Below are 11,652 nucleotides of genomic sequence, written 5' to 3' on the forward strand. Positions count from 1 at the left end.
CGATGAGACGTGCGAATGTGATGGCGCCAACATCAGTAAGGTCGCCGGTGCCAAATACTTGGAGGGATATTTTGTCGAGACCAACAAAAACTTGTAGGAAGAGTGGTTAGAGCTCGAAGATCCTCCTCGGGTCGGCATCGTCACCCCTTCACCCTTCACGCCGACTGTCCAGACCAAGTGCCACTCATGGAAGCCGAGGAGCAGCTCGCTACCGGAGCACCCCATGGCCATACGGTTGACCGAGATGTTGGAAATATGCCCTACAGTTAATAATATTGTATTTTTTTCATGTTTATAATGAAGAGTTTATATTCTATGTTATAACCGTTATGACTCTGGAATATGCGATTCAGTGCAAAACTCATATGCACCCGTGGAATGATAAACGGTAAAATCTAATTCCTAATCTTGCCTTTAGGACTAGCTCAAGTTTTGCTTGTGATCATGTTTTCCGGATCTTGGGATATCCTTAATTGTAATGATAGTCCCTCCGTCCGGTGAAATGTGAACATTTAGAAATTTTAGGACAAATTATGAAGTGTAGTAGAAAATGCATTGCGAAGATGCAAGTCATCATCTCTCTCCTTTTTAATTATCCAACCTTCAATGTGCTAAGTGCACGTAGAAATTAAGAAGACTATGTATAGAATGTTATTGGTTGATTACCGTGTGATGAGAGAAATTCATTTTTTCTACTTTAAAATGCATTGAGAAAATAAAAGCAGACTCTTTTATGAATAAATTTTTAACCCAAAACATGCGCTCTTCACCGGGCGGGGGAGTATCACGCTGGAAGAATGAGCTATTGAATTGACCCAAACATATTAAGATGCAGAAATACCATGGGTGTCAACGCATTAGGACGATAAATATTTCAATATTTTCATGAACGGAACCAGGAAAATGCATTTCAACCCAGAACATCACCAAGCACAGGTACTTGACCGAAGCAACCTCAGTTCAATGCTACTACTAGCTATGGAAGAGGAAAGCTGATACTGAACTAAAACTAGTAGCTGAGACCATCGTCCGTGGTGATGCCAATGGAGGGCGACATTGATACATCCTCCTCCGGGAGCGGCGACTGGTCCACGGGAACGCTCTCGATCATCCTCACGACGTCGGCCATGGAGGGCCTCTGCCCCGGCAGCTGCGCCACGCACGCCAGCGCGATGTGCAGCAGCGCCACCATCTCCTCCTCGATGTTCTTGTACCGGAGCAGCTCCGCGTCGAACACCTCTGCTGTCCACTCCTCCCGCACTACCGACCGCACCCACTCCGGGAGGCTCACAGCCGCCTGCTTGTCTTTCCTCTGTGCGCTGTTGCCGGCTGCGTCCGGCAGCGGCTGCAGGTGCTGCGCCGGCACCTTGCCGGTCAGCGCCTCTAGGACGAGCACGCCGAAGCTGTACACGTCTGCCTCCTGCGAGAGGCGCTTGTGGTCGCCCGACTGCTCCGGCGCGATGTACCCGCCGAGGCGGGCAATGGCGTGCGCCGGGCTGAGCAGCAGCGCTAGGCCGAAGTCCGTCACGCAGGCGGCGCCGTTCTTGTCGAGCAGGACATTGGTGGACTTGATGTTGCCGTGGGGTATGGTGGAGTCGCGGTACTCCCGGTGGATGCAGGCCAGCCCGCGCGCCGCGCCGAGCAGCAGCGTCACCCTCGACGTCCAGTCCAACGGCGTCTCCCCTGTCATCTGGTGCCCTGCACACATTCACCAGACAATGGCAAGAACATCGTGTCAGACACTGTTGGAATGGAGCGAGAATATGTTAGCCATTCAACAAGGATACCGTGGAGGCGATCATGGAGGTTGCCGTTAGGGAGGTAGTCGTAGATGAGGAGCTTCTCCTGCTTGGCGTAGTAGAAGGCCCTGAGGGGGACGAGATTCGGGTGGCGGAGGCGGCCGATGAGGTCCATGTACCGGTGGAACTCGTCGCGGGCGCAGGGGTTGGCGTCGCGTAGCCGCTTCACGGCCACCATGCGGCCGTCGCCCAGCGCCGCGCGGTACACTGTCCCGAGGCTACCACGACCGACCATCTCCGCCGACGCGCGAAGCAGCTCCTCGAGCTCGAACTTGCTCCTCCTCCCCTGCTGTTGCGCTGTCCAGCCACCACTTGCCCTCCGTCCGGCGCTGCTGTCGCTTGCCCCGTCGTCGTCAGCTTCGTCGTTGCCACCGCCTTCGCCGTCGACCCCGAAGAATACCAATTTGCTGCGTGCCCCGTCGCTGTCGCCGCCGTCGCTGCACCTGCCAGCGCTGCCCGGGCGAGCTGGCTGCATGCCCTTGCCGTGGCCGAACATCCCGCCGTCTCCGTCCTCCAGGCCAACGCGGCCGCCTCTTTTCCTCTTCTTGGCTGTCTCGCTGACGCCGCCGGTGCTACAGCAGCAATATGCAACCAGCAGCGACAGCAGCGCGAACAGGAAGAGGCCATTGCCGACGGCAATCCCAGCAATCGCGCCTGTGCTCAAGCCCCCCTTGCCAGAGGCTCCCTCTGGTGTGGCCAATGCCGGTGAGGACGAAGCAACGGACGAGGAGGAGGAGGAGGCGGCTGGGTTGGACGGCACCACGGACTGCGACGACGAGGCAGGGGCGGAAGGCGACGTCGGGGCGGGCTCGCGCGGCATGAAAGAACAGGACGGCAGCGGCGGCACCGTCCCGCAAAGACCGGCATTGCCGGCGAACGAGGCGAGACCGAACTTGGCGCGCACCGCGTCGGGCACCCTGCCGGAGAGCTGGTTGTTGGAGGCGTTGAAGTCCGCGAGGCGGGGCAGGGCGGTGGCGAGGTCCGGGAGCAGACCGGTGAGGAGGTTGTCCTGGAGCCTGAGCGTGAGGAGGTCGGTAAGGTTGGCGAGCGCGGCGGCCGGGATGGGCCCGCGCAGGCTGTTGTCGGCGAGGTCAAGGCGGACGAGGCGGGGGAGCCGCGCGAGGGCGTCCGGGACGGCGCCGGAGATGTCGTTGCGGGAGAGGTAGAGGAGCTTGAGGTTGGGGACGCCGAGGAGGAGGCCGTCGAGGGTGCCGTTGAGGCGGTTCCCGCGGAGGTCGAGCACGCGGAGCTCGGTGAGGTGGGAGAGCGGGTCGAGAGAGCCCCGCAGGTCGAGCGAGCCGAGGGAGAGCGAGGTGACCCGGCGACCGTCGGAGGAGCACCCCACGCCGGTCCAGCGGCCGGCGCAGGCGTCGGGCGTGCTCCAGTTGCCGGCCAGGATGCCGTGCGCGTCGGCAGCGTGCCGGAACATGCCCAGCGCGTCCGTATCGCTCGGCTTCACCTCCGGCTCAGGCCGCGGCACCGCAGCCGCCGCCGCCGCGGAGAGGAACCCCAGGACCGCCAAGAACCGCAGAGCCATTGTCCCCGGCCTTGGCTTGTGGCGAGGCGAGGCGACGATTCTTTACTTGAGCTATGAGATTGGAATGGGGGGAAACCGGGAAAGGGAATCATCACTCACACAGCGAAACAAAGGTCCAAAGCCATGATCCCTGCCGCTCCATCAATCTGCATTGGGGGAAGAGAAGCGCCGTGCTTTTGATTTTTGAACCCGAAGGACGGACTGTGGTGTTTGAAGTGGGAGGGAGGGATAGTGATGTGGAGTGGTCATGAGCCGTGAGGGCAGTGTCAGTCAGGATGCTTCCACTTTTCGCTTTCGCTCTGTTCTTGTCTGCCCGTTGGCCCCTATGCCCGCCCTAGCACAGCAGCAGCATACAGGCCGGGCACGTCCCTGGGCCTTCCTTTGTCTCGTCACAGTACAGCCAAAGTCAAAAGCTCAAAGGAGTAACTCAAAAGCCGTAAATTGCGTATGAACAGTTTAAAACACGGCTTATACTGCAACAATTCATAGTCCCGAATACCATGCACACAATGTCACAATTCCATTTCCCTGGTTAATGACAACACGGAAAGGTTGGTGTTTGTCCTGACAGAAGACGTGTGCTTCAACATTGTGTGCAGTTTCAAGTGTAGAAACTTGCAACCGTGCACGCATTTTCTTTTGCAGAACACCTCATATGACGTGCAATAACAACTTCTCACGTGCCTGTGGCATGGAGGTGGGAAGCAAAAGCAAAAAAAGAAGGGTCCCGATAACTGCCACATGTGTGGTGTATCGGGTAGTTGTGCCACACGCCTCGTGTTGCATGGACAGGAACCAGCCCACATACCTACATGTGGGCAAAACAACTAATGCCCACACACATCTTTTTTTTTCTCCTGAACCTTTTCACACGCGTGCGTGGGGGCGAAGTTGATAACGCCCACACGCCCGTATGTCAAGCCTCGTACCCTTCTGGTCCCGCATGCGACGCGTGACGTCCACCGCGCGCCCGCAGTTGCCATGGTCCAGACCCTCGTCCATGTTCGTTTATTTGCAGTTGCCATGTCGCTGAACTACGGTTGCCATGTCGGACAACTGCAGTTGCCATGGTTGCTCAACTGCAGTTGCCATGTATGGTCTGATCTAATATAGTTGCCATGATTTCATAACTTTAGAAATTGCCACATACTAACACTAGGCAGTTGAGAGAGTTGCCATGTGCTCACAAGCATGCTAGGGCAGTTGCCATGTAAAAAGGAAGAGTTGCCATTTGCTTACGTGCACGTTAGGGCAGTTGCCATGTACGTGCACGTTGGGGCAGTTGCCATGTACCATGCAAAAACACATGGCAACTCGGTAAAAGACAGTTGCCATCTGCTTACGTACACACTAGGCAGTTGCCGTGTACCCTGCAACAACACATGGCAATTCGGATAAAAAAAGAGAGTTGCCACCTGCTCATAAAGCACACTAGAGGCAGTTGCCATGTGCGCTGCAAAAACACATGGCAACTAGCAGCTTACGTGTGGGAGAGGAGACGAGCGTGTGGGCGAGATGGCAAATGCCCACACACCAGCCTTTGTGCGTGACTGAAAACTGATGTGTGGGTGAACTGCTAAACGCCCACACACCGGCCCCTCCGTATGGTAAAACGGATGTGTGGGCGAACTATGTCACACACCACACACACGCCTTGTCCTACGTGGCACAGAAAATCAGCCAGATTGTGTCAAGATTCGTGCATATAGTACTGGACGGTGATGGATACGTGTGGTCGAGATGGTCAACGCCCACACGTGTGGGCGTTAACATTTCCGAAAAAGAAACTACCGTATGTTATGTATTGTACTCCCCGTCCTGAATTACTTGTGAGGAAGTATGTTGTAAAAAAAAGTTCTCACGCGACTAAGAAACAGAAAATTCCGTTAAAAACATGTTCTCGTGGGACAGTTCAAGGGACTGACCGTGAACATATACTAGCAACCTTTCGGGCGTTCGAAAGGGATTTTGCCGTGCTCCAGTCCAGTGGATTGCGAATGATGAGTCCATAGACTGACCGAGGGTGGTAATGAGATCTTACCTTGAGAAGCTAACACGACTGATCATTGTCCTCCTTACCTCGCGTGACAGGAAAAGGGTCCGGAGGCATCATGCCGCGCTTTTGCACTCTTTTACTTTCCCTATTCACAATCCCACTCTGACCGCGGTTAGCTGCAGTAGCGCAAATTGGACACAGCGCAATGTTTGAGCTCCGGATAGAGTATCTCATGCCGACGGGATAACCTTTTTTGTCAAGAGCTGGCCATTTGTACCTGCGACGACATCCAAATCCCGGGGAAAGCCCAGTGCAGATGACAAGGTGAAAAAAAAAACAATTTGTGATCGCGAGATCAAACAGGGAGCGGGGAGCAAATTAGGCTATCAATTTTTTTTAGGTGAATTATGCTATCAAATTGGAGTACTTTATCTTATCTAGCCAAGCGTTAATTTGCGTCTCATGCTGTAAACTGAAATGCCCAAAAACTGAACCCCAATTTGATTCTCATAGTCTAAAAAATCAACACATAACTTTACAGTAGACAGCTGCGATATATTTCTACGATGGAATTGCAAAGAAGCTTCCGTACCAGGGACTAAATTTCAGAAGGAATTGGCACCGTTTCATCTTCAGATTCAGAAGCGGTGATTAACAGAGAGCATAACATAATTACAGAAGGTTTTAACAGGAGATAGAAGGAGATACAACACAGAATATCTACCTAGCTACTCCAACGTGACACACAAGGTGTCCGGCCCAGGTGCCTCATAACAACATGTTTAATATCCTCCCTTAATCTGAACTTCTCAAGTTTAGATTACGCTTAAACTCTTCGAATGGTCCTGTTGGTAATGCCTTTGTAAACCCATCAGCAACTTGATCCTTTGAAGGAGTGAACCGAATCTGCAGTTCTTTGCTAGCAACCCTCTTGTAACACCCCCAGTGTCCAAGCTACAGTAATATCCCCGTAATGGTGCCATGTCATCACCCTTTTTGCTAATCCGTTTGGCACTTGATCAAAATTCAATTCAAACTCAAATCTAAAAAATAAGTCAAATAAATTATTTCTTCAAACAGTAAAACTAAAATGTTCACAATATTCCATAAATCCCCTTGATCATTTTCAGGTTGAACCCAACAATTTTGGAACCACGAATTAATACCTAAGGATTTATAAAGTGGTTCATTAGCAAATATTTTGGCCTTTTCGAAATAAAGAAATATTTAAACATTTTAAAATGGCCTGGAACTTTTTGTGCAGCGCTGGTATGTTACAAAGTACATATGTACAAAGTTTGAGTTGAAACTAAAATCATTTGATAGCTAGAGAAAATACAAAATAGAGAGAAATATTTAAAAAAAAGAACAGGTGGTGCTGTCTGGTTGGGCTTCGATGTGAATAGTGCATAGCCCAGCCCACCAACCTGTCGTCTCCTACCCTCCTATTCATCATGGACGTGATGGACACAACACGCTCGTCCGAGGCGTGGATGGCCACGCAGCGACCATCCCGCAACTCCCCTCAATGGATGAGATCCACCCCGAGTGCCCGGACGAACCCTAATCCCCTCATTCTTCCCTCTCGCGTCTCCCTCTCGATCCCGATCTTACCTGAGCGTAGCCGCCGCCGCGCCATCGTCGTATTCGCGCACCAAAGCTTCCCTGAACCACCGTTCGTGGGCGATTTCTACACTTGGATGGCTCCAACGGCTCTTGTACGGCCTAGCGACTAGGGCGCCTGGGACGGCGATTCCGGCGACACTGTGCACGCCTCCATGGAGGAGGGCGCCTGGACTGAGGTCCGGTCGGCGACGGGGCAGCTGCGCCTCTCGCCGGACTAGGTGCCGGACCCTTGGCCTGCGCGCTCAAGTGGCTGGTCGGGGAGCCGTTTCTGGGCCCTCGCCGATGAGTGGTCGGACGACGTGGAGGCGGAGGTGAGCGATGATGCGGAGGACTTGGAGCGCGGCGGGGCAGTGTCCGTCGGTGACTTCGTGCTGCGGGCGAGGAGATTGGGGGCTCCTTCAAGGCTGGGCGACGGTGAGCGTTCGCGCCCGGCGAACGCGGTCCACGACGGGCTAGTTCGCCGGCTCGGAGCACGCCACACATTGCTTCGGCGGGGGCGGCCAGGAGTGGGCGGCTGGGTCCAGAGATGGGCAACAGCCTTCTTCTTCTCGCCTGCCCGGGGCAGACATGGCCGAAGATGGATCGAGCTGCGGAGGCGGCGGCGCTGGCGGAGCCTCGGGCTCCTCTGCCTAGGGTTGGGGAGGCGACACCTACTGGGCCGATGGGCCTGATCGGGCAGGTGGGCTGGGATCCTACGCTGGGGCCAGGGTGTGCCCCGGTGTAGATGCCTGCGTCTGTTGTGGGCCCAGCTAGTTCCGCAAGAGACGGCCCAGGCCGGCCCGGGCCCGCCCGCCAAGCCATATAAGTGGTTGTGACTGCGTCGGGGAACCCTAGATGCCTCATTAGGGTTCCCAGCCACCAGATCGGAAGAGAGGCGCTTCGATCGATTCACCCGCACTCTCTTCCCCACTCCTCCCCCTCCACCCCTCGTGCGCTCCTTCGCCGAGGTGGTGGCGATGGGATCCAAGGCTGATCGTCGGGTGAAGAAGCGTGCCATGGAGCCGGCGGCGGAGCGGTCGTGGGACCGCGAGCGGCATCATCCATCCACGACGCAGGGGGCGGAGCGCGCCGGCGAGGAGGGAGGCTGGGGGCCACCGCCCGCTTGGTAGCTCAAGGAGCAGGAGAGAAAAAAGAAGGAGGAGGAGCACAAGAAGCATGGCCTAGAGCTCAAGCGCAAGGGGTTGCCGCTCCCCCCAAGGCGGCGACCACGTCGGAGATCCTTATGCGAAGAAGCAGAAGTTCAAGTCCGCGGGGCGGCGGCTGCCAAGCCGCCCCTTCCGCAGAAGCCTGCAGCGCCTTCCTCTTCCAAGGGCACGGAGGCGGAGCCGATCCCCGTCGAGGAGGCGGACGACCTAGAGTGCTTCAAGTACGACCGCTCCGGCCATTTCCAAAGCACTTGCTACTTCAAGCCGATGTGTGTGGTGTGCACCCAAGAGGGACACACGTCAGCCCACTGCCCCACCCGCAGGAAGCCCTTGCTCCTCCAAACCATAGGCCACACCATCTCCAGCGAGGGGTTCTACTGCTTGCAGTACGCTGAAGACTCAGAGGAGGAGTCGCAGGACCTGCTTGGGGTCAACGCGGCCATTCTGTCCGCGGCCCTGGGCCTGCCTCGAAGGCCATCCTGGAGGTAGAGCTGCCACACTTGTTCGAGGGATCCTGGGACTGGCAGGTGACCTAGCTCGAGGGTGACTCTTTCTCGGTGGTGTTCCCGGACCCGGCCATGCTGCCGATGGCCACCCGCAGCGGCAAGCTCTACCTCTCCCTCAACAACATCATGGCCGACATCCGCGACGCCTTCCTCGATGAGCCAAAGGGAGAGACTATGCCAGAGGTTTGGGTCAAGCTGCGGGGGGTGCCGCCCAAGCAGCGGCGGTCGGACAGACTCATGACGGCCACTACGATGCTCGGCAGACCTATCGTGGTCGACGAGGAGTCGCTGGTCCACCCGGGGCTAGTCCGCATGCGCTTCGCCTGCCGCAACCCATCCAAGCTAAGGGGCACGGTGCAGATCTGGTTCAACGGCGCGTGCTTCAACATCATAGTGGAGCCGGAGCTCGACCCGGCTCGCCAGGGGGCTCCTGCCCTTCCCCCTCCTTGTAACGCCCTCGATGCGGCTATATCTCCTACGTGTCGAAGCACGACTTAGAGGCATAACCGCATTGAAAGCAATGTCGCAAGTAAGGCAATCTTCACAACATCCCATGTAAATAGATAATAAAAGGGGAAGGTACATAGTTGGCTTACACTCGCCACGTCAAACAAAGTACATAAATAGCATTACATCATCCAATCACTCATGGCCCGACTATGGTGCCAAAATAGAAGATCAGCCCAACATGCGACACGGTCCCGATCGCCCCAACTGGGCACCACTACTGATCATCAGGAAAAGACACATAGTAACGACGTGAAGCTTCATCGAACTCCCACTTGAGCTCAAGCGCATCATCTGGAACGGAGTCATCGGGCTCTGCATCTGGTTTGGAAGTAATCTGTGAGCCAAGGGGACTCAGCAATCTCGCACCCTCGCGATCAAGATTATTTAAGCTTATAGGTAAGAAAAGGTAAAATATGTGGAGCTGCAGCAAGCGACTAGCATATATGGTGGCTAACCTGTTCACAAAAGAGAGCGAGAAGAGAAGGCAAAGCGCGAACGAAGAACTAGAGAACAACCTACGGCAAGCATTACTCCAACACCGTGTTCACTTCCCGGACTCCGCCGAGAAGAGACCATCACGGTAACGCACACAGTTGATTCATTTTAATTAAGTTTAGGTTCAAGTTATCTACAACCGGACATTAAAAAATTCCCATGTGTCCATAACCATGGGCACGGCTTTCGAAAGTTCAAATCCCTGCAGGGGAGTCCCAACTTAGTCCATGATAAGCTCTCACGGTCAACGAAGGATATACCTTCTCCCGAGACTTTCCGATCAGACTCGGCATCCCGGTTCTACAAGACACTTCGACAAGTTAAAACAAATCCAGTCACACCGCCCGAATGTGCCGACAAATCCCGATAGGAGCTGCACATATCTCGTTCTCAGGGCACACTCAGATGAGCTCTCCATACAACTAAAACCAAACCTCGAGTTTCCCCGAGGGGGCGCTGCACAGGACTCTAGTTTGGACCAACACTCAGAGGAGCACTGGCCCGGGGGGGTGGGGTTTAAATAAGATGACCCTCGGGCTCCGGAAACCCAAGGGAAAAAGAGGCTAGGTGGCAAATGGTAAAACCAAGGTTGGGCATTGCTGGAGAAGCTTTATTCAAGGCAAACTGTCAAGGGGTTCCCATTATCACCCAACCGCGTAAGGAACGCAAAATCCGGGAACATAACACCGATATGACGGAAACTAGGGCGGCAAGAGTGGAACAAAACACTAGGCGAGAGGCCGAGCCTTCCACCCTTTACCAAGTATATAGATGCATTAAGATAACAAGATAATATAATGATATCCCAACAAGAAAATAATGTTCCAACAAGGAACGATCTCCAATCTCCACCTGCAACTAGCAACGCTATAAGAGGGGCTGAGCAAAGCGGTAACATAGCCAATCAACGGTTTGCTAGGACATGGTGGGTTAGAGGTTTGACATGGCAAATTGGGAGGCACGCTAAGCAAGTGGTAGGCATCGTAGCATAGGCATAGCAAAAGAGCGAGCATCTAGCAAAGCAAAGATAGAAGTGATTTCGAGGGTATGATCATCTTGCCTGCAAAGTTGTCAGAGTTGACTGGATCCTCGAAAGCAAACTCAATGGGCTCCTCGTTAGCGAACTCGTCTCCCGGATCTACCCAAACAATACAAACAAGCAAAAAGGACCACAATCAACCACGTGCAAACTCAAACAACATGATGCAAACATGGTATGCTATGCGGGATGCGACATGTGATGCATATGCAAGATTTGACAAGGAATGAATGAACCTGGCCTTAACATGGAAATCCAAGTGTGCCACTGGAAAGGTGAGGTGATTTCGGTTGAAATCGATATAAAGAACACCGGAATCGGAGACACGGTTTGGAAATGGCAAGCAAAACAAATATGGCACCAATCTGCGATAAACATCAAGTAGCCATCTAAATGCAACAAGAGGAACATGCTACCGCACTCAAACATGACAACAAAATACATGGTAGGGATCCATTCATGATGCTTAACAAAATATGAACACTGAGCTACGGCCAATTCATCCATTAACAGGATCAAACAAGCATGGCAAAAGTGCAATTGGTAAATAGATTTCAGATAGTGAAATTAACACTTGTCTGGAATTTCAGATCAGGTAGCACACTTTGGAGCATGAAAACTAGATGCTACAGGAACTTAACATGGCAAATCAAGGCATGGCATGGAGCTACTCAAAGAGCTTAACAAAAGTCCCTTAGTGACCTTGAGCCAAAAAGAATCAGAAAATACAATTGCAAGCATGTGAACATGGCAAAAACTTAAACAGATCACAGACTTAGAGAAAAACTGGGGCATGCAAATCAGATATCAAGTAGGCATGTTTACGAGCTCGATGCACTCACTACAGAGCAAGTCATGACAAACTAAGCATACACCCATCAAGAATACACATTATACAAGCTAGACATGGCAAGAACAATAACATAGCATGCACGGATCAACTACAACATCCTCGACAAAATCGCTAACAAGTAGACAATCTGCCCAGATTCACGAAAT

General features: G+C 53.6%; 1 protein-coding gene across 1 annotated transcript; it reads right to left on the reverse strand.

Moving 5' to 3' along the window:
- Nucleotides 1-847: 847 nt before the first annotated feature.
- On the reverse strand, nt 848-3,614 carry LOC119300824 (leucine-rich repeat receptor-like protein kinase PXC1). Its single transcript, XM_037577711.1, has 2 exons — nt 1,788-3,614; nt 848-1,698 (listed from the first exon to the last, which is right to left on the reverse strand). The coding sequence occupies exons 1-2, from the start codon at nt 3,334-3,336 to the stop codon at nt 1,010-1,012; spliced, it is 2,238 nt and encodes a 745-aa protein (XP_037433608.1). The 5' UTR covers nt 3,337-3,614; the 3' UTR covers nt 848-1,009.
- Between the last annotated feature and the right edge of the window lie 8,038 nt (nt 3,615-11,652).

This window comes from Triticum dicoccoides, chromosome 5A, assembly GCF_002162155.2.
Source record: "Triticum dicoccoides isolate Atlit2015 ecotype Zavitan chromosome 5A, WEW_v2.0, whole genome shotgun sequence".
Classification (NCBI taxonomy): domain Eukaryota; kingdom Viridiplantae; phylum Streptophyta; class Magnoliopsida; order Poales; family Poaceae; genus Triticum; species Triticum dicoccoides.

What these genes read in the sequence shown, in the direction of transcription:
- LOC119300824 (XM_037577711.1), bottom strand. Translation starts at nt 3,336, where the DNA reads ATGGCTCTGCGGTTCTTGGCGGTCCTGGGGTTCCTCTCCGCGGCGGCG. An exon ending in CCTCCATGATCGCCTCCACG is followed by an intron (nt 1,699 to 1,787) that starts GTATCCTTGTTG and finishes GAATGTGTGCAG; the next exon opens with GGCACCAGATGACAGGGGAG.